At 40.5% G+C, this 23,694-nt stretch overlaps 1 protein-coding gene and 1 pseudogene across 2 annotated transcripts in view; one reads left to right on the top strand and one right to left on the bottom strand.

Moving 5' to 3' along the window:
* TTC27 (tetratricopeptide repeat domain 27) overlaps nucleotides 1-23,694 on the top strand; it is a 136,067-nt gene that overhangs the window by 35,441 nt on the left and 76,932 nt on the right. For both annotated transcript variants that reach the window (XM_037066609.1, XM_037066608.1), the window contains exon 9: nucleotides 2,428-2,494. In XM_037066609.1, coding sequence (XP_036922504.1) covers nucleotides 2,428-2,494 — 67 coding nt within the window. The remainder of the gene's footprint in view (nucleotides 1-2,427; nucleotides 2,495-23,694) is intronic.
* LOC119001454 (platelet-activating factor acetylhydrolase IB subunit gamma-like) lies at nucleotides 2,794-23,585 on the bottom strand (annotated as a pseudogene).

Below are 23,694 nucleotides of genomic sequence, written 5' to 3'. Positions count from 1 at the left end.
TGATAGAATGGGTTAGTTTGGAAAGGAGATGCAGAGAAGGTGAATTCTTATAGGTGGTAGATTGGTGAAATAGTGGGCTGGCTTCTTGTCCCTTCCCTGGGCTTCTGTTTGAGTTTGATTTTACCTGAAGACATGCACTAGAACTTGCCCCATGTCTCTTATGCCTCAGTACACCTGATTGTTTTTATCCAAAGTAATTATGGGAGGAATTCCTTGAAGTACAGCAGTCCTTTAGTAATTGGGACTGCCATAGTGGGTGATTCCTTTTTAATTAACAGTCTGGTGTTTGGGTATACACAGTAAAATATTCTAAGCCTACCAGTAAATTATGGTACAGTGGTGACCTGATTCAATGGCTATGTTATAACTATTTTTAATGAACCTGTAGCATTCACTTTTATGTAGTGAGTTAAGGATTGGGATTTTGTGTCTGAGAGTTGAATGTTGGCTGATTTTTTTCATGTGGTTCTCATCTTGGACAGACTTTTATGTTCTTGTTCACTCATTAGAATTATGGAGTCTTAGAATCCAAAGGACCTTAGTTAGAGGTTAATTGGATCCTCTTGCCAACTGAAACATAATTCCTTTGTGCAGTCAAACTCGAAATGTCTAAGTGTATGTGTGTGTATGTGAGTGTATGTTGTATGTTTTAAGCAAAATGATTTCATAATTCTTCCCCCATTCATTTTTTCTTACCAACAATAAAAATAAGTTCTTTTAAAAATTATTATAGAAATAATTTACACTCATTATAAAATCCACAAACAATATTGAGAAATATAAGGAAGTGGTACTTTTTTTGTGGAGTGATGTTTTCATTCTTAGTAATATTTACATACAAAGTAATGTATATAATGTTAAATATAAGTTTATACAAGTGGAGTGTAATAGTAAAATGAATCCACTGCGCGGTTGAAGAACTAGATGATTATAGATGCCATTAGCCCAGCTTGTGTTTCCTGCCGGTCTCCCTCTCCTGCATTTCCTTAGCTGCTGTCATGAGTTTCACGTTTGTCATTTTCTTGCCTTTTCAAAAAAATTATTTACTCACATTTTTTTGTAGCTCTAAAGTCAGTTGTGGCAAAAACAAATCAGTGGGACTACATCAAACTAAAAATCTTCTGCACAGCAAAAGAAACCTACAACAAAACAAAAATGCAACTGACTGAATGGTACATAGTTTGCAAACAACAGTTTGGACAAGGTGTTAATATCCAAAATATATAAATAACCCATCAAGTCAACTGCTTCATTTTGTTTCTTTTTGAGATTTATAAAAGTGGCAACTTACTCTAAGTAGTTTTCTGTGATTTGCTTTTTTCCACCATTATTGTGCATTTATGATTCATTCATGGTTTATTTTCTTTTTAAAAAGTTAAATTTATTGGGGTGACATTGTTAATAAAATTACATAGGTTTCTGGTGTACATTCCAATACATCATCTGTATATTGTATTTTGTTCACCACCCAAAGTCAGGTCTCCTTCCATCACTTCTTAATCCCCCTTCCCTGCTTTCTACCCTCCCTGCCCCCCGATATGTTCAGGTTTTATGTGTACTTGTGGCTTACTTTGTAGAATGGCATTCCCTTCGATGACTGTTTCAGTTTATTAGTCTCCTTTGGACATTTGGGTGTTAACAGATTTTTTCTATTACTCTCAATATTAATATGGATATTTGTGCTATGTTGGCTCAAGGATTTCTCTGGGCTCTAACACCTAAGATGGAGTGACTGCATTTAGGCCACGTGAATGTTCATTTTACAAGATAATGCCAAATTGTTTTCCCAAATGATGCGACCAAATCATACTTGGAAGAGCATGATCTAAGAATTCCCACCATTCTGCCTCTTAGGCAAAAATTAGGAAGTTGCCAAATGGCTATTGTAATATTTTCATTTTTTGGCATGAGCTTAATAAATGGGAGTTGACACTGTATTAATAATTTTTATTTTCTTTGTGGATTGGATTTTTTCCCTAGTAAAATAAATTATGTTGACATTTAGTACACCAAACACATTTTGTCAGCATTTTATTACTTTCTCTACTTATCCTTGCCAAACTACTATCTACATTTGAATATATATAGTATAGTAATATTAAAATATATGCTTTCAAATATATGAAATAAGTATGCATTGCCTTTTAGAAATTGTATTTCATTAGCCCAGGCTGGTGTGGCTCAGTGTATTGAGCACCAGCCTGCAAACCAAAGGGTCGCTGGTTCGATTCCCAGTCAGGGCACCTGCCTGGGTTGTGGGCCGGGTCCCTGCTTGTGGGGCAGCCAGTGGATGTGTCTGTCACACATCAGTGTTTCTCCCTCCCTTCTCATCTCTTTAAAAATAAATAAATTCTTTTAAAAAGTTATATTTCATTAGCTATAACATGGGTTTTAGAAGTAATTTATGTGTATATTTTTAATTTAAAGCACAAATTTGCAAAAGAATAATCCAGTGCATAAGTTAACTGAAGAGGAGCTGCTGGCATTTACTTCGGTGAGTAATGTCTTCTTTCTTTCCATTTTCACTTTTTTCTTACAGATTATTTTGCCTCTGGTATATTCTTGCCTCAGTTGCTCACGTTGAAACACTGCCGCTGAAGGAGATTAAGGGAGCAAGAGAAATCAGCATCTATCTTGCTGACTTGAACATAAGTAGTTTTTTGTACTTGCTGAGATTTGAGGGCAGTGGCCATAGGTTTTGTGCTCGTCGTTTGCTCCCAGAGCATCACATAGAACAGGTGCTCAGTAAGGGTTGCAGAATTAGACGAAGACACAGAGCAGAAGTTTGAATCTTCACTCCACAGCCACTATAGTGTACAGCCCTTTTGTAAGACCGGGGGTGATGCCTACGTGGGTGTGATGAGTAGAGAACTTCAGGGTGTGAGGAGCCAAATCCAGGGGAGCACGGGTTGTGGAGGCTGGGGATGGAGGTGGTGCCGAGAGCACGAGGGGCAGCACGGAGCAGTCAGGGAAGGGCTGTGGGCTTTGATGGTCAGCAGTGCACTGCTGACCTGTAAGGACAGTTTGGGTGGAATATCTGCATGGTCATTCCAGAGAACTGAGGGAATGGGCTATGAGAAAATCAAGTTGCTAAAGAACACAGTTGGAGAAGAATGGCAATGAAAAGGAAGACAGAGTAACAGGTGTCTGAGGATTTGAGATCAAAGAAAGCTTTTCAGAGGGAGAAAAGTCACAGACGAAGGGGTCAGTCAGTATCTTCCCAGCACGTCTTCCATGAACACGAGTTGCTTAAGATGCATCATTTCTTTCAAAGGCATTTTTATATCGTGTTTGGGACAAAGTTAGAATTCTGATATTTTATTCCTTTGTTTTTCTTTCAGATAAGGCAAAAATTAAGCACTTTTATCTGATAGAAAGAAAAGCTTGCTTACTTTGTACTGTAATATCAATTTTGCAAGTTGATGTTTTGTACATGTCACTTTGGAACTGGTTGGACATTAATCCTTCGGGTTCTGTGGGTGCCCTTTTTATTTTTTCACTTCTTAGAAATCTTTGGTTTGTCATTATAGCACGTCTGTGTATAGGTTCTCTGTAAAAATTCCCTTATTTATTCGTTACATATGCTATCAGGAATTTGACAAGAAACATGTTACAAACTTTTTAAAAAGATATATTAAAATTATGTATTTCCCATTTATTTATGCAGCTGACATTTATTGAATACTTAATATGTATTAGGGATTGTGCTGGTTATTGGGATATAGCAGTAAATAGTCTTCCCCTTTCGGAGTTTTGCATCAGTGCACATTCTTGTGGAGGAACGCACAGTAGACGGGGAAATGCATGGAAGTGTGCAGGAGAGTGGAAAGCAGGGTAAGGGAGAAAGAATGCGCAGGGACGACTGAGTTAGACCGGGTGGTGGGGAAGACCTCAGTGGGAAGGTGACGCTGACCCGGGGTCTGCATGAGGTGGGGCACAGGGAAGGAGGCAGGGCTCAGGAATGGTGGGAGCTTGAGTCAGTGTGGGGAGGTCCAGAGCTGCACGGGGACACGTGCTTAGAGGACAAATGGTGGCTAGGATGCTTGGGTTTCTTCTGATGTAGCCTAGGAGCGGACGTGTTCTTGCCGGCCTCTCCTGGGAGGATGGCCGGTGGCTGCATCTTCCTGGGTCGGGTCTCATAAGCAGTTTATTGTGTATATGTTGTCCACAGTCTTCCTGAAAAGACACCAACATACTCTGCTCACATTCAAAGAGGTAACTTTTTTTTTAGCTTTTCTTATGGGAGAGGTTATATTTCTTCTTTTTAAACCTTTCTTTTTCTACTTCCTTTCTCATGCTTTTTCTTTTTTTAAATTTCTTTTCCCATTCTTGTTCTCTAAATTGGGAGGTCCTGAAGAAATTAACTCCAGTAACTTCTGGTGCTGGTTAACGTCTCTCCTGGCTTGCAGTGAAGATTGTAAATTCACGTTTCATGCCTCCCCCTGCCCAGGGTTTCATAAAACGTAATTTTTTTTGCTCTCAATCCTCCTCCAGCTCTTTTCCAAGTCAGAACTGACCCGAGGCTGATCTCTTTTTGGAGGAAAGCTGTTCGATGACAGAGCTTCGCAGTGCTAGGCTGAACTCTGCTCAAGGGATGATTTCGTTACCCCAAGTAATCTTTGGTTGGTGAGCAGTGGGGCAAGGAACCCATGTGTGAGGAGGGTTTTTAGTAGCCCACGCCCACTCTGGGCTCTATACCACCCCGTTCTTTTTTTAATCCTGAAGGAAGCATACAGAATATACTAGAAAAACCCAAATCAGCCCTCGTCCACTCTTTCTTTCATCTGTCAGTGCTTCTAACGAGGGGTGTGTCACCTTTTGGTGTCTCTGGGAGAAGAAGAGCTGTCTTGGGCCACACATTAAATACACAGACACTAATGAAAACTGATGAGGGAAAAAAACATTCTAAGTAGATTTACAGTTTTGCATTGGGCTGCCTTCATAGCCTTCCTGGGCTACATGTGGCCCATGGGCCGTGGGTTGGACACTTTGTACGTGATACTGAACTAGATAATAAGATGAGTAATGAAGAATTTCATTGAAGTTTATATCTGGTGTAACTATACCCTGTATATAAATACCCTTTATTTGTAACCCATTATTTATAACTCCGAGAGTATTTGAGGCAAGAACACTTTTAAGTGCTGCCCCACTTTTGAATTATTGAACTTTTGCCTGTGTTTCTCTGTTAACAAGAATCCTATTTGGACTTAGGTATAACTATTTATGTGTGTGTCTTCTCTGCCCCCATAAGACCGTAAACTCCCAGTTTTAGGGAATGAGCTCTGTTGTTCTCTGGGTTTTCTACAAGGCCTGGTATAATGCTTCAACACTTTAGTTGTTGCTTAATAAGTATGTGCAGATTAAGAGAAGGAATGAAATGTAGGGTGAGACAAAAGTGAGTTTGCAGTTATTTGTATGGAAAATAATATAATAATTAATAGATAACAATACAAGAATAAACTCTGTTTTGCATACTCATATTGTAAACCTACTTTTGCCCCACTCTGTATACAAAATCCTGCCATGGAATTTATTTCTGTCCTACAGTTTCATGTTGCATTACTCCACTTAGTTCCAGAGTTGAGGTGCATTACTTTAACCTAGTGACTCCCTAGTGTACCCGTACCTAGTGGTAAGGATGACCATGTGTTTCATTGTTCTCTTCTGTAAAATGGGGGGAGGACTGATGTTCTCTTCCCCGAGCACTGTTTTGAGGATCAAGTTGCAGAGTGGGTATGAAAGTACCTCCAGAAGGTAGAGGCCGGTACAGCCACAGCATTCAGTGATGAGCCAGGCCATCCGGTCACTGGTTTGCACATCGGTCACTGGTTTGTAAGGGAGTGTTTCTGTTTAAAGGAATAGAACTTTTTAAGTGGGCAAGACCTGTTTGGAATTGGCTGTGGAAGTGGGAGCGGAGGGAGCGGAGAGGAAAGAAGTAGCACACAGTTTCTCACTGGGCATCCGTTCCCTGCCCTGCAGCAGCGTGGGCGGCCTGGGCCGGGGCTCTGAGCTCCGGAGGTTGTGAGGTGTCCTCCTTTGCTGACAGAGGGCAAATACAGCAGCCGTCTCAACACTCTCACCGGCAAATGTGAGCTCTGCAGGGGTAGGACCTCGGTTGTTGGACATTTGGTAAATATTTATTGAACAAACAAGTGGCTTATTAGTCCTGAATTTCATTCACTTTTAATGCACTGTCCCAAAGTTGATTAAAATGATGGTATCTTTTTTTTTAATTTTGGAGACATTTTGCTAGTGTTTTCATATTAGTGCAGCACTTTGAAATATACGTGAAATGTTTAGGGAGAATATTTTTATTCAGCCAGATCAGAAGCTTGTCTTAAAAGGAATGCTTCACTTTTTTTTAAGTCGTCTCTATGGAATGCTATTCCTGAGATATTGTATCGCATGTTTCAGGAAAACTGAATGACTCATGGTGAAAATAGCCCACACTGGTTAAGAGAGCCGTTACGTTGTACTGCCTTGATAATTTAAAATTAGCTGTGTTATCTATGTTATTTCCTTTCAGAATAGCCAAGTCAGTGACATTCAAGTAATGCTTTTAATTTCCTCTCATTGTTGAAAATGAGAACAATTTTGTTAATTCAGACAGGTGTTTCAGTTTTAATTGGCACAGGTTTTGCTTAAGTGTGAATTGACATTGGAAGCCTGCCTTCTGACTGTCTGTCTGCCCAAATCCCCAAGGTCTCCGTAAATGAAAAAAGGGAAAAGACTTTGGAAGTTACACATTATATTGTATGTATTTTCTCTCTATGCTATTAAGTCTAAAGCTATTTAATAACTGCTTATTTATGAACATAAAATAGTTTGCTAAGCACTCTTACAGATGAAAATGATCATCTATTTTTCTTCTAGACCATACTTATTTCCTACTTTTAATTTTTAAAGATAGGCAGTGTAACTTCATTTTTAAAAGACTTTATTTTTTAGAGGAGAAGGGAGGGATAAAGAGAGGGAGAGAAACATTGTTGTGAGAGAGTAACATTGACCAGCTGCCTCTTGTACATGCCCCACCTGGGGACAGGACCTGCAACCCAGTCACATGCCCTGACCAGAAATCGAACCTACGACCTTTGCTTTGTGGGGCGATGTCCAACCAGCTAAGCCACAGTGGTCAGGGCAGTGGTGTAACTTGGTGAGATAGACAGAATACTTCTGATTGTGTTGGCATTACATGATGATATGTTCTAGAATATATTAAGCTGGATAGATCAGAATTTTGAATTTCTTTTTGGTTTGCATACTTGTTTCCCAAAATGTTATTCTATGCATTTTAATTTAATAGGCTTTCGTTAATAATGAAAGATATCATTAGATATCTTGTAGATATCTCTGGGTTATAACTTGCTGACTTTTAAAAAAGCAGGTGATGGGTGTATTTTATTTCTTATATCAGTTTGTAGGTTGACTGTTACTAAGCAGAAGCTTAATAAATATTTTTTGATGAGTTGAATGGAGTTACTTGTTACATATCCTTTTCAGGAATAGACAGAATGAGTAATAGGATTTGTGGGATCTTCCAAGCTTCTTCCTTCACCACCGTCGACTTTGGCTACTGCTACTTCTTTCCGCACGGTTACCATGGTGTAAGGTTAACACTTCTTTGTGGGTTTAGTTTTCAGTCATGTTGGAGTGGCTGGTATTGGATCTGAGCTCAGATTATAAACAACTGCAAAACTGAGTAGACTATATGAAACAAATATATAAAGAGGATAATAAGTCATGGCCAGATGGTGTTCGTCTCAGGAACGCACAGTTAGTTTAATATGAACCAGTCAGTGCAGTTCATCTTACTGGTGGAGTAAAGAAGAGGCGCATGATTATCTCAGTAGAAATAGAAAAGCATTCGGAAAAACTCAACAGACTTTTATTATAAAAACTCTAGTGAACTGGGAATAGAAGGGGCTATCACCCTGATAAAGGGCATTTATGGAAAAATCCATAGCTAAAATTGTGATTTATGAAAAACAGTCTTTCCTCCCCTAAGATCAGGAAAAAGGCACTTCTGTTCCCTATTTAACTGGAAATTCCAGTGACTACAGAGAAACATAAAGAAAAGGTATTCAGATTAGAAAGGAATATATAAAATTATTATTATGCCTAGGTAATAATTGTGCATATAGGAAACCAAAGGGATTGACATGAAAGCTGCTAAAATGAATAAGCGAGGTCTGAGAGTACAAGGTTACTATTAAAAAGCCATGTTCATGTGGTCATTAGAAATCAGTAATTGGGAAAGACATTTTAAAACCACTGGTGATCGGATATAATATGAACTATTTAGTGATAAATTTAATTGGAGTATAGGACCTGTATACCAAACATGACAAAATCTAAATGTACGAGAGATTCACCGAGTTCAAGGATTGGAAAGCTTCGTGCCGTTGACCTGACAAAGCTCCCAAAACCGAGCTGTAAACTGAATCGAATGGCAGTCACAATCCCAGCAGGCACTTTTTTCTTTGCAGAAATTGAGAAGCTGATTTTAAAATTTACTTGGAGACTTTCTGCTTATGTAATGGCCAGATAAGTGCTAATTGGAACTATTATCCTTCATCAGATACAAATTATAAACTATGGGCAAAATAGAAAAAAGCAAAAAAGCAACTACCTGGTGACACTCAGCACCAAAGGCAGGATGATTCTGGAGATGATTTTTTGCTTGGGAAACGGGACTGACATTGAAAACCTTCCTGTTTTCGTTGTTTCTGTCCTGAGGCTAAATCTCAGTATCTTAAGAGCAGGGCCACTGAAACTCTAATAGCAGTTCTGCAAGTTTAAGGACAGAGTTTGGAGCTACGATGGCTGTCGGGATGTGAGGGGGACATTTTATAAAGAAGAGAGTCATAGATGAGGATTCTTAGGTTCTGTACGTAAACTTTGCCAGAGTTTGGGTTGACCCTGAGCTACCCATGTGCAGGGCACTCACCAAGTAGCTCAGCTGAGGATGATGGGACTCAGATGAGGTTGGAGCAGCTTGTGCATGCAGGCCTGTCCAAACCCAGTTACGTGCTAAAACGTGAGAGCCCGACACTTTGGAACAAAATAACCAACATTGCACTCAATAACATAGTGTTCACAGTATGCGGGGTACCATTCAGAACTGTTTGCAAGAGAAAAGACAACTGATGGAGACTGACTGCGACTGACCTAGATGTTTAGAAGTAGCACACAAGGTCTAAAGGGCGAAAGCTCCTTTCATTATACTCAGTGACGTAAAGGGAAAACGCTTGTGAAGTCACAAAGAGAGGAACATGTAGAGAAAAATAGACACTATAAAAAAAGAACCACACGGAAATCTTAAAACTGAACATGTGTGAAATAAAAAAATCTCTGGATGAGATTAAGTATTGAGCAGAGATGACATAAGGAAGAGAGAACTTGAATCAATAGAAACTACTCTGAAGAACAGAGAGACAAAAAAGATCAAAATAACCAGCAAGGGCTACTGGACATGCCTAATACACATGTAAGAGGAGGGAATGGGGCAGAAAACATATTTGAAGAAATAATGGCTAAAACTTTCCCAAAATGTGTGAAAGTCATATACAGGCAAGCCTCAGAGATACGGGGCTTTGGTTCCAGAGCTCCACGGTAGAGTGTGTAGCACAATAAAGTGAGTCATAATCTTTTTGCTGGTGGAGGGTCTTGCCTTCAATTTGTTTTAAAAAAAGAGGGGCAACATCTGTGAAGTGCAGTAAAGCTAAGTGAAATAAAACAAGATATGCCTATATTTATGGATTCAGGAAACACAAGAGAGCTAAGCAGAGAAAACCGTGCCTAAGTATGTCATAATCAACCTCGTGAAGATAAAACAGAAAATGTCTTGAAATGAAACAGAGAAAAATAACATTAAATGGAAACAATGATTGCGTGTCTGTCCAGCTTCCCCTAGGATGATGGAGGGTGGAAGACAATGGCACGGCATTTTTAAAGTGCTCAGAGAAACAGGTATCACCCTGGAATTCTACTGCTATCATTAGTAAAGTATCTTCCAGCTCTAGCCAGTTATGGCCAAATGAAGGTATCTTCAGATAAAAAAAAACTAAAAGATGAGTTGTCAGCAGTCCTTACTAAATTACAGGAAATTCTTTAGGCTGAAGAGAATAATCCAATATAGAAACTCAAATGTTCAGTTTGAAATAAAGAACATCTGAAATGGTTAATATCTGGGTAAGTATACAAGAGCACCATTTTTCTTACTGTGTCTTTAAAATACATATTTCTATTCAAAAAATTATAAATTTATCTTTTGATATTTTCTAGACTGTGTAGAAAACATACAGGGGTGGATCCATGGACATACAGGACTGCAAGTTCCTACGTTGTGTGTGAAGGACACACACTGTAATTCTAGGTGGATTGTAACGAGTAAAGACGTTGTTCTAGAGCAAGTACTTAAAAATGCAAAGGCATCCTGTTCAAAGTCTAATAGGTTAAAATGGCAACCTGGAATATTTTCAGATAACCCAAAAAGAAGGCAGGAAAGGCACTACAATGGAACAACAAATTAATGCAACCAAATCTATAATTATACCAAATGCTAAAAGATAAATACACCAAATAAAAGTCAGAGATGATCAGAATGGAAAAATGTGACACGACTGTGTGGTCTTTCTAAGAAAAGTACTGTAAATAAAAACATTCAGGTTGAAAATAACAGAAAATACCCTGTGTAAACATTAAGTATAAAAAGTTTGGATATGCTAAATTAGTAATAGATACAATGGACTTCATTACAAAGAACATTTCCAGAGACAGGGCTGTTTTCATAACAATAAAGAGAAAATTTACCAGGAGGACATAACCACAAATGCGTGTGTGCCGAACGACAGCTACACAGAACGAAGCCCAAACCGACAGAGCGAGAGTGAGAAATAGACAATGTCACAGTCGTAGTTGGAGATTTTAACACTCCTCTCAGCAACTGATAGGACGAGTCAAAACAGCAAGTAAATTCAGTGACGGCTTGTACAGGGCTGTCCGGCCACTTGACCTAATTGGCATTTACAGTGCCCTCCTGACATAGCCCTCCCTGGGTATCTGCCAGGACTTGGTTCCAGGACCCTCCGTGGGCACCAGAGTCCGCAGGCGCCCTAGTCCCTTGTGTAGTATAAGGTAGTATTGTCATGTAACGTACACATACCTTCTTGTATGCTTTAAATTGTTTCCACATTACTTACACAACCTAACAGAATGTAAATGCTGTACAAGGAGTTGTGATACTGAATTGTGTAGGGAAAATGACAAGAAAGATCTGTCCGTAAGTGATCGGCCCAGGCACAACCCTCACGAGCCTAACTGCGTGTTACAAGCCAGCAACAACATAGCATTTTAGGGGGGAATATTTTTTTTCAATTCATGGTTGGTTGAATCTGCAGATGTGGAATCCCTGGATATGGAGGGGTCATTGTTATTTGAATATGAGGGGCAACTAAAAACACCGGAATTTATTTATGAAAGACTATGTGCTTATTCTTATATATTTAAATTTCAGTCACCTTCAAAGCACTCTCCCCTGGATGCACCACACCTGTCAGCCTGGTTTTCCACTGCTCAGAACAGCTACTGAACTCTTTGATTCTGATGACCTTTAGTGCTTCTGCTGTTTTTTGTTTCACCTCTTCCACATGGGAAAAACATTTCCCTTTGAAGGCTTTTTTCATGCAGGGAAACAAAAGTTGCTCAGATTGAGATGGAGTGAATAGGGTGGGTGATGCACAGGGGTCATGCTGCTTTTTGTCAAAAACTTCTGAACATTCAGTGCAGTGTGGGCAGGTGCATTCGTAAATCACCCACCATGAAATGAGCAAATGCTTTGAAAAAATCTTTAAAAAAATTACTGAAGCCAAATGCAACCTCTCACAATAACACCAGCTGGCACACTGATACAGGTGGGTTTCTGGAACAGTCACCTAGTGAGGGAAGCCTGTAGTACAAAGGGCCCACCCTTCAGAAGATAATTCCAGTATTTTTTCGTTTCCCCTCATATATTTCTTCCCAAGTATACATGTTCAGCAAGACCATGTACTGGGCCAGTAAAATAAGTCCAAATAAATAAAAAGTTAACGTCATAATGGGTATATTCTCTTTCCATAACAATTAAATTTGAGATAAATAACTGTTAAGGATCTAGAAAATCTCAAAATATTTAGAAACCAAGTAATTAAACAACATACTTTGTCCATGGATCAGTGAAGAAATCACAAAGGAAGTTTATATATAAAAGTCAGCCATTAACCTAAGTCATTGACCCCAATGTTGTAACAATGTTCTCATGTTTCCTTAAAGTAAAATTGTTATTACATTGGGGTAATGAACAGTTTTTAACTAGGATACTAAGTGCATGAACCATAAAAGAAAAATTGGATAAAAAGATAAATTGGACTTTGTTAAAATTAAAACCTTCTGCTCTTTGAAGAACATTATTAAGAAAATGAATAGACAAGACACAGACTGGGAGACAATATTTACAGCACATATATGTATAATAAAAGTCTTGTATCCAGAATAAATACTCTTTCCAATCAATAATAATAGGGCAAACAAACCAATTAAAATGGACAGATGATTCGAACAGTCAAAAACATGAAAAATGCTTAATAGCATTAATCATTGGGAAAATGCAAATTGAAACCACAAGATCCCACTTTGGAAGTCTCATACACTGTGAATGTAATGTAAAATGGTAGTACCACTTTGGAACAGAGTTAATCATCTGTTCCACCTCTGGGTGTTTACCCGTCAGACTTACACATCAGTGTTCACAACTGTTCAGTCCTAACAGCTTAGATCTGGAAACACCCCAAATGTCCGTCAACAAGTAAAGGATAAAGTGCCCTGTACTCATCTAAAGAAATAGTTCTCGCAGTAAAAAGAAATGAAGTACTGATACATGTAACAGGGTGGGTGTACCTGAAAAACATGACTTTGAGTTAAAGAAGCCGGATTGTATGATTTCATTTCACTGGAATTCTAAAACAGGCAAAAGGAAATCGTAGTGACTGAACGTCGGTCACCTGTTGGTGGCAGAGGGGAGCAAGGGAACTTTGCAGGTTGTTGGAAACTTTGTGTATCTTGATTTCGGGGTGGTTGCATAGGTGTATACATTTGTCAAAATAGATCAAACACCACACTAAATATGGTTTTATTATATGTATCTTATACTTCAGTAAAGTAATTAAGAATATCCTCAAGGGGGAAATGCATGTATAGTATTTAGAGCTATCATATATAAGATTGATTGGTTTATCACAATCGATTTTGGTTTCAGTGTAGATTTGTCCTTGTCATCAATTTCAGAAGTAGAGCACAAAATACTCAACCCACCTAATGTATTGAGTGGAAAGGATGTACTGTAGAAAGAGAACAAATTCCCACTAGGAAGTTGCACGGTCTCCACATTTGGTATGAAGCATATTCCTTTTTTTTAAGGCAAAATCAGGCTACTTTTTACCAAGTATTTTTGAAAAACTGTTCAAAAGAAACTCCAAAATGTAAGTGAAGGAATATACTGTGTAGAACGGTAGGAGGAATTACTTTTGACCCTTAGCATCTAACCATTGATATTAGAATGTTTGTTGAATTTTCCCCCTGGTGATTAAGAGTCAGCACACACACGAACAGAAGGACGGCTAGGATGAATGTCAAATCTTAGGAGTTCATAGGTCAGGAAACTTGTGTATACAAGAGCATAGGTAATTGACATCTAAAATCAAGGGAGGTATTAATATGTCATTTCAAGCAGCTTTTTGTGTTAATAGATATAAAAATAGCTAATTAGTGGAATTTAATTATTTTAAATCTGTCAGTGCCATTTTTAGTAGAATCTATATCAGGCCTGGAGGTTAAACTATTGGTTGTATGGTAAAATTTTAACAAATGAATAAAGGATATATATACAGGAATTCTTTTGTATTACTCTCACAGCTTTTCTGAAAGAAAAATTAAATTCGAAAATAAAAAATTAAAGGAAAAAAACCTCTGTATAGAGACTGTGTAGAAAATGAGAAAAGCCCATCATTGCTGCATGGCTGGAGAGCCGTTCTTATTTGGGCTGACGACGTGAGCAGGCTGTCGGGGCCGTGCTCAGGCACGTGAACAACTTCTGTCCGCTTGCCTGTGTGTCTCACTGGGTTTCAGCCTCCTGTCTTGCCCCACATTGTCTTTAGTAGCAAAGGAAATAGGGAGGAGTTATGAAATAAACCTAATGACACAGCTTAAAAGAAGGAAAGGGGAGTCAAGGGCGAGAGATCAGAGGCTTCCACATCTGCCGGTGTGGCAGACAGGGTGCTCTGGGAGCCCTCCAAGCAGAACAGTTAAACCCCAGAGGGAGTGCGCCTTCAGACCTTGCTGGTGTCCCAGGAAGCCGAGGAGGTGTCTGAGGAGTCTTCCCACCTGACTGAAGTGCATGCATGTGTGCACAGGCACAAAGAGAAACTAGCAGCTAGGCTTGGGGTCGGAAATGAGGGCAGAGAGCCGGGGTCTGGGCAGGCAGCTGTGAAGGATGGTGTTAGCTTCAGTAATGGCACTTCAGAGCCTTCCCCTGACCGAGCCCCTCAGGATGGTGAGCTGACCCTGAATTCATGCTGCTGCCTGGCTGTGGCCGCAGAAACCAGTCTCTCTCTCAGAGACATCTCTAATCCCAAATTAAAACTGAGCAGTGAACTCGAAATTAAAGATTAACAGACAGAAGAGAGGCAAGCCACTGTGATGGAGAGTCAACAGAGACACCAAACAACAGACAATGGACAAGTTGCAATTTTCTGATTCATAATATAGAACAGCTGTGTGTGGAACCTTTAAAAAAATACGGGGTGTAATCACAAAGGTCCGAACAACTTCTGTTAGTTATTAGACTTTTATGATTTAGGAGAGAAAATATAACTTCCAGAAATAATTTGAAATTAAAAAAGCAGATTACAGAAAAATGTAACCTGTGCTTATCTCCATCAGAGAGATGTTTTAAAACACCAAGTTGTATATAACAGGTATTCCGGAAGTTGCATTTGTAAAAGTATACCTGAGAAACTCTTGCATCTGCATCAGTAGACAGCCACAGGAATGTTTGATATGCCCTGGCGGATGTGGCTCAGTGGATTGAGTGCAGGCCTGTGAACCAAAGGGTCACCGGTTCAATTCCCAGTCAGGGCACGTGCCCGGGTTGTGGGCCAGGTCCCCAGTTGGGGGCACGTGAGGCGCAACCACACATTAATGTTTCCCCCCCTCTCTTTCTCCTTCCCTTCCCCCCTCTCTAAAAAAAATCTTTTAAGGAAAAGTTTGTTTAAAAAAAAAGTATGTTTGATACAAGCAATGTTTTGTAATGGCAGACAAACTGGAAACAACCTAAATTTTTGTTGAGAGAATGGATGAGTTATCTTACCTTGTACCACAATTGTGAAATGTACAACAGTGAGGTGAGAATAAATGAACTATAGCTATAAGCAACAACACTGATGAGTTTTATAAATGTAATGATAAGTCAAAAAAGCCCAGTCCCACCCTGGCTGGTGTGGCTCAGTGAATTGAGTGCCAGCCTGCGAACCAAAAGGTTGCAGGTTTGATTCCCAGTCAGGGCAGATGCCTGGGTTTTGGGCCAGGTTGTCAGTTGAGGGCATGGGAGAGACCACCAACAAGTGTAGCTCTTGCAAGTCAGTGTTTCTCTCCCTCTCTTTCTCCCTCCCTTCCCCTCTCTCTAAGAATAAATAAATTAATTTTTAAAAAAGTCCCGTATTCACAGGCATTTGTTTATAATTTATAACTTAGATTTTAGTTACTTCTAATCTTATGTATTATCAAATAATAAAGAATAAAATCGAAAAACTATTTTGAGCAATAGCAAGATGTATTACCATCTTGATTTCATTGCATACATTTTACTTTTAAATGAATCTCATCATATTTCATTAGGCTGGTGAGAAGCAGAATCAGCGATGATGGAAAACATTAATATAAGGTAAAGGGAAAAACCTTAAGTAATAAAAACCCCTTAGTGGTGCGTATGGTTCCCAGGTAGGAGAAATATAAAGGCCTTCTAGCTGGGATGGTAATACATTTAACACCGAAGTGTCTGGTTCAAACTCATGGCCCTGTACTTCTGCTTCTGGCTGTCATCAAAGCCGAAGAATTAACAGGGTGCTAAAGAATGAAGCATTCAGTTTGAAAATAATTTATATGTTTTCAAGAAGTCTGCTTTTCATGCCAGTGTGAGGGGTGCCTCTGGTTGCACTGATGAACTGGCACCTCCGGAATGCTGATCCTTCTGTTTTGAGGCAGCAAATGACCAACAGCTTGACCTCTCTGGCGTCTGCTTTCTGTTAATATATGAAAATTTGCAGAGCATTGAAAAAGAGCTTTGAAAGCGTTGTACTAGCAGGAGATCCAGAATCTCAGGATTTGCGAAGCATACTACTCGTGATGGGAGAAATAAAGGTATAAAGCATAAGACTTCCCCTCATGGAATTTTTAGTTTCGCCACGATCAGATAAACTTACGATAACGTAATTAGCAATACCAGACGGTTTAAACTGCAGATTGCTAGCACAGATACATAAATCCCTTAACTGTTCAGAAAAGAAGAACGTATTTAGGACGTAGCAGCCAAAGAAGGCTTTGTTCACCCTGGAGGGATTGGAGTTGGCCTTGAAAGACAGATGGGGTTAGACAGAGTGGGGGCCGGAGCAAAGATGGGGAGGAGGGAGCTGTCCTGGGCTCCCGTAGCTGGATCGGGAGATTGGTTGGGGGCAGCAGTGAGTCTTGCAGAAACTAGATTTGAGACGGATGTTAAATGGTCCACAGAGCAAGGACCGGGAATTGGGGCTGATGTTCCACTTCATGGGAAAGAATTTGTAGAATACATTTGGAATTTAAACTTACTGTTATTTGGTACTGATTTGATTTGATTTGATTCTGTTTTTCATTTGGTGCTGATTTTAACAATGAATAATCTTTTAAATAGAACATTAGGAAGGGGGAGTCGTTCTTCTTTTTATAGTACTTCTTTGTTTCTTGCTTTGTAAGGCCAGCCTGGCCTGGGTGGGCACCGTCCTGGGTAGCTCTAGTGTAGCAGCCGTGGAGTCACACACCCACAGGAGAGCTCTGAGCTCGCTCCTGGCTTTGATCTACGTGTGGGAAGCAGCCGTCTGAAAGCTCCTTCATGTCTGAAGGGCAGACTAGCTGTCTGTCACGTACAGGATCCGAGTGACCTCTGGAAGAAGATTACATGAAATGTGCAGTAATAAGAATGAAAGGAAATTTGTTTTTAATAGAAACAACACCCTAGATCTTCTTTGATGGTGGTACAAAATTTTCTTTGCTACTTTTCTGGGAATGCAGATTATGTTGGATATAGTTAGAAATTGTTGGCTATATAAAATGATGCCTATATATATCTATATGTAGAGATATATATAGTGTGTCATAATGTTAAAATTTCCTTTTTAGTGTGAGATAAAGTGGTGCTCACCACCCTTTTTGAGCAGTTAGCGGTTTCCTCAGATGTTAGATTATCACAGTTCCCTTTTCAGTACCAGAGTCAGCTCAGGTGGCCTGTCTTAAAGCGACATGCTGAGTGTGTGGAGGACTCAACATTTTAAGTTTCCCAGTTTCCTAAAATTAGCCTACATAATGAAAGTAAGTGTTCCCTAACAAAATTTGAGCAGTTTGACTTTATGGTGGTGGTGGTGGTTTGGCTTTGTGGACCTCAAGCTGACTTTAAAATCCCTATGGAAATGCAGAGGATGACTGGCTGAGCTGATGGAGGCCAGACCTCAGTGCTGTGAGGGGCCTGTCTCCAGGACACAGCGCTTCGCAGGCCCTGGTCCTTGGCCTGGCATCCGCAGCACCTGCCGGGAACTCGAGAGAGATGGGTTGTTCCGGCTCCCCCGCAGCCCCGTTAAATCAGAGTCTCTGGGGTCGGGGTGGAGGGGCCTGTGTTTGAACAGTCTCTCTAGGTGATTCTTTGTGCTTCACAATTGGAGAAACACTGGATTATGACGTCCTGACATAGGAAATGCAAACCACCAGTGGAACAGACAGAGAGTCTAGAAACAGACCCACATGCGCACGGTTCACCGAGTCATGACAGAGTTGGCACTGCGGCGCGGGGGCGATTGGGTGGGCTTTTCAGTAACTCGGTGATTTGTTTCCCTCTGGGAGAGGGTGTCTTAACCTCTGGGTTTACACTATCTGTGGAAGAACTAATTCCAGATTGAATATTTAAAAGTGAAAACTGTAACTAACGCTTTTAGAGGAAAATATAGGAGAACATTTTTGAGACCTTAGGACTAACAGGACAAAAAAGCTCTAACCATAAAAATAAATGAACTGGATTGTATTAATATTTAGCCCTTCTTTATGTCAGAGGCCACGTTAATGTGTGTGAAGTGCTCTGCCCAGGGCCGTATTGGCACACAGTGCGTGTATTTAAGTGTTTGCCAAGCGAGAGTAAGTGAATGGCACATCCCCTTTTCCAGCAAAATGGTGGAGGACTGGTGTCGTAAAGTAAAAGGAATACTTCGAAGTTATCAAGAAAAATTCTGACAACCCAATAGAAAAAAAATGGGCAAAGAACTCAGGAGGCATTTACTACAGGGGCATTAAAATGGTTCTTAACTTATTAAAAGGTGCTAAACTTTATTAGTCATTACAGAAATGCAAATTAAAACCATAATGGAATGGTATTACCCACCAGAATGGCTAAAATGCAAGCAAAAAAATAATATTGAAGGTTGCAAGAATGGAGGCAACAAGAAATCTGTAATGTTTCTAATAAGAGCATCAAGTAGAATGACCTTTTAGAAGATTGGCAGTATCTGTGAAAGCTAAATATATTCATACTTTGTGACCTACCAGTTTCACCCATATGTATATACCCAACAGAAATGTGTGTGCATGTTCACCTAAAGAACACTTCTCAGAATGCGCAGAATTGTGCAGAATGCACAATTGCTCCAGAATGCGGTCTCATAGCACATCTAGAATGTTCATAGACCCCAGATGAAAACTACCTAAGTGCCCGTAAGCAGTGTGATGGGTAAATAAACTGTATATTTATGCATGGAATGTTATGGAGCAATGAAATGAACGTTCTGCAACTATATTCGACTAAGTGAATGAATCTTTCAAACACAGTATTGAGCAGAAGCAGCCAGATGCAGAAGACTACTGGTTACGTTTGCATACAGTAGGAAATCATGCACTGTGACCAGTGGTGTTACAAGTCAGCATAGTGGTTACTCTATGCAGAGAGGCGGGAAGCTGATGGAGACAGAGAACTAGGGGGGCCAGTGGGATGCTGGTGATGCTGTTTTTGATCTGGTGCGGGTTACATAGATCTTTTCAGTTTGTGAAAATTCACTGTGTGCATCTGTCTGTATATCTCTCTGTCTCTATCTCTGTAATGCTCTAATTGTAAGAAAACTTGGATCTGGTAGCTATTTCTTTGCACATCAAACTGAAAAACACGTGGAAAGGCATTCACATTCGTGCCCAACTAAATTGCAGTGGTCGTTCTTTCATCATTCTGAGAGCATAGTGTCATTAAGAAAAGGAATGTTGATAAAGCACCTGTTCTCAGCACATTTTAACCAGACTAGAATTTCTTCCATCAAAGTAAATAATTTCTTTCAGACTGTTAACATACTTGTTGTACTTTCTAGTATGGATGTATTAAGTTCATGTAAGTATTTGACTAGTTTTAGATTTGAAGGTAACAAACATTAATGCCTTTTCATGGGGGCGATGCTAAGCCCTGCACCCGCACGCCAAGTACTGCAATAAAGCGTGGGTGGAGTGGTTACAGCTTAGTTCGTGTGGGGGTGATTTGGCCCACCCTGCCCCTTCAGGAACGTGGCAGCTCACTCCCCTGGGTGGGTGAGTGAGAGCCTGGCTGAGAACCATTGTTAGGGAAGCTTTTGCAATTGGGTAGTTACTGTATTTCTCTCAGAACAAGAAGTTAACTCTGTTATCAACCTTCTAGAAATTTCTGTTATTTAGGACCAGTCTAGTGTAAAATGTTCAGAAATTTACAGAGTATTTTTGAAAAAATGAGTGAATTATTGAAAGCAAATTGTAAATGATCAGAATTAGAAACAAGACATATTTTACATCTTTATGAGTATGTATTCTTTGGGAATGAATGGAGGATGAGATGATTATAAATATAAAGTGTTCACCCTAATTTAACTACGTAGAAATGTATCAGAATGTTTTCATGTGCTAAAATAACCCAGCCTTTGGGAAACAAATTCTGAAATTTAGGAGATGCTGAATATATGCACAGGATGTGGCATCCAAAAAACCATTAGATCATTAGTGGCTTTAAAATATAATGAAACATTAGTTTGGGCACAGTTTATATTTTTACCTTCTGTTCTCCGTTTTAAGTCTTTAGCAAAATTAAAATCGACTGTAAGATTGCTCGGTCCTTTAGAGGTCTTTTTCAGTAGTGATTTTGTAATAAAAATGTGCTATTATTTTGATTGTGGTAAAATGTACATGACATAAAACCATTTTAACAATTATTTTAAAAGATTTTCTTTATTTACTTTTTTAGAGAGAGGGGAGGGGAGGGAGAAAGAGAGGGAGAGAAACATCAATGGGCGAGAGATACATTGATCGGTTGCCTCTCACACGCCTTTACCTGGGGACTTGGCCCACAACCCAGGCATGTGCCCTGACTGAGAATTGAACTTGAGACCTTTTGGTTTGCAGGCTGGCCCTCAATCCACTGAGCCGCACCAGCCAAGACCCATTTTAACAATTTTTAAGTGTTTACTTCAGTGGCATTTAGGATATTCACATTGTTGTGCAATTACCACCGCCATCTGTCTCTACAACTTTTTTATCATCCCCAATGGAAACTCTGGCCCCTCTGAACAGCATCTCCTCGTTCTTCCTTCTCCCCAGCCTCTGGCACCCACCGTGCCGCTTTCTGTCTCCATGAGCGTCACTGTTCTAGGTACCGCATGGGATTGGAATCAGAAAGTAGTTGTCCTTTTATGTCTGACTTCATTTGCTTAGCGTAATGTTTTAAGGTTCACCTGTGTGTATCAGAACCTCTTTCTCTTAGAAGGCTGATGATATTCCAGCCTGGATACTGTGATAGAGAATCACTGGGGAGAGACGGAGTCACTAAGGTAGGTGGTCAGGAAAGGCTGTCCAAGGAGATGTTTGTTTTCGCTTTCCCTTTCTTCACAGTGTTCTTTCCTGAAAGTTACTAAGAATGATCACCCAGAGACAGTACTGGATTCCAGCGAATCGGCAAAGAGCTTAAATTGCGTTCGTTGCACTGCGCAGCCCCCTTGGGTCATGATACTTTTTGCCCTGTTCTCCTCACCAAGGACGGTGATTTTTCCCTGCCTCGTTTGTGGTCAGATTTGGTCGTTTCTGTTGGATTCTCTGAACTGATGGTGATTAGTTTTCTCTGGTGTTAGGATTCTGTATGTACATATTCAAGGCCAGTTTTTCTTAATTTCTTGGCATTCTGTGTACTTAGTTTAAATTCAGTGTGCATGTATGAATTAGGATATTTGTTAAATGAAAAGGCACCAGATTTCTTTCTTCCTCCTTCCCTCCCTTGTTCTTTTTTTTTTTTTTTTGTCATTGAAGAACAAGAATTTAATGTTGCAGGAAAGTGGATGCTGAGAGTATGGGCTCCGGCAGGGGACACCCTGACCTTGGCCTGGTGCCAGCAGGCACAGAAGCAAGGACTGCAGGGCCCGGCTGACAGGTGTGTGGCCTCGCTGGCTCAGGTGCAGGTGCTTCTACATGTCGTGGTGGTTTATGGTACCATCTGAGTGGACAAAACCAGGGTCAGTATTCAGGAAGCGGGTCTGTGGCCAGCCAGTCTGCCTGCCTCTACCAGCCAGCTCATTCACCTGTGGGTTTTTCTCACAAAGTGGATTAGGCAGCTGGCCCCTGGGAAGCAGGCCTGGCACCGTGACCTGGGCCTGCGGCTGCGGCTGGTTTGCCGGTGGCCTCGGTGCCAACAGCCACCTGCTGTGCTGTGTGCCTGTGGTTGTTTGTACCCGCCCAGACCACTGCAGTCTCTGTGTTCCACCTCCCCATTCTCTAGCTGCCACTGCACATGCTGTATGCCAGCACCACCAAGGGCAAGGTTAAGTTTGGGCAGAGGAGAGAGGAGCTCCCGCCAGACCTCACACTGGTGCATTAGCTGGACCAAGGATTCCCCTATGAAGACAGCTGCGGGTTCTTTATCTTTGCTGTCAGCCACGAACTGGTGGTGCAGGGAAGTCCAGCCTCTGTTGCCCCGAACACCCTGCACCAGCATGGGCTTGCTGGCTGGGTTCTCTCTAGTCACAGCCCCTGAAAGGTAGAGATGGATGGGGAAATCTAGCGTCCTGCCTATGGGACATGGGACGGAACCATTTGCTGCAGGGCAAGGAATGTGCAGGCGGAACCACCTACTGTGTGTGTGTTACCAGATTTCTGTTTGCTTTCCGTTGTAAATTTGGGTGATTTTTTAAAATTTACTTCAAATTTGAGAAAAATAGCATTTATTTTTATTTTACTTTATTTGGGGGCCCTCATTAAATCTCTTTTCAATTAAGTTTGTTGAGGTGACATTGGTTAGTAAGATTGTCAGTTTGTTTCCCAGTCAGGGCACGTGCCTGGGCTGCAGGCCAGGTCCCAGTGGGGACCATGTGAGAGGCACCACCCATTGATGTTTCTCTCCCTCTCTCCCTCCCTTTCCCTCTCTCTAAAAAAATTAACAAACTCTTTAAGAAAAGACCACACAGGTTGTAAGGGCACAATTCTGTGACACATCATCTGTATGTGGCACTGNGCGGAACCACCTACTGTGTGTGTGTTACCAGATTTCTGTTTGCTTTCCGTTGTAAATTTGGGTGATTTTTAAAAATTTACTTCAAATTTGAGAAAAATAGCATTTATTTTTATTTTACTTTATTTGGGGGCCCTCATTAAATCTCTTTTCAATTAAGTTTGTTGAGGTGACATTGGTTAGTAAGATTGTATGGGTTGCCCTGGCTGGTGTAGCTCAATGGATTGAGCTTGGGCTGTGAGCCAAAGGGTCGCCAGTTTGTTTCCCAGTCAGGGTACGTGCCTGGGCTGCAGGCCAGGTCCCAGTGGGGACCATGTGAGAGGCACCACACATTGATGTTTCTCTCCCTCTCTCCCTCCCTTTCTCTCTCTCTAAAAAAATTAACAAACTCTTTAAGAAAAGACCACACAGGTTGTAAGGGCACAATTCTGTTACACATCATCTGTATGTGGCACTGTGTGCCCACCACCCAACGTCAGATCGTTCGTCACCGTGTGTTTGACCCCCTTTGCCCTTTACTGCCCCACCCCACCTGCGTTTTTATGTAGTTTATTTTCTCACATATATTGTAACTTGTGTGATAAAAAGATTTATTAGTTTATAGTATGGTCTAAATCTATGGTATAGTTTTATTAGTATTTGGCCTATACTCTGCTTACTGTTTTGATTATCCAGAGAGATTCTGACTCATTCTTCAAGGGATTTAGTCAACGGACTGAATCACCGAGGTTAAATAATGACTCTGCTCCAGTGGCCACATTCTTCCCAAGAATATTTGAGAGAACATGTTTTATTATTTTTCACTGAGATTTTCAAATCTGCATTCAGCTGAATCCTGATATTTTTGGGAGAATTAATTTTGTTCTATT

Source organism: Sturnira hondurensis, unplaced genomic scaffold (genome assembly GCF_014824575.4).
Source record: "Sturnira hondurensis isolate 20B ecotype Veracruz unplaced genomic scaffold, ASM1482457v3 Scaffold0016663, whole genome shotgun sequence".
NCBI lineage: Eukaryota > Metazoa > Chordata > Mammalia > Chiroptera > Phyllostomidae > Sturnira > Sturnira hondurensis.
Note: the sequence above shows the minus strand (reverse complement) of the source record. Positions and strands in the feature narration are given on the sequence as shown.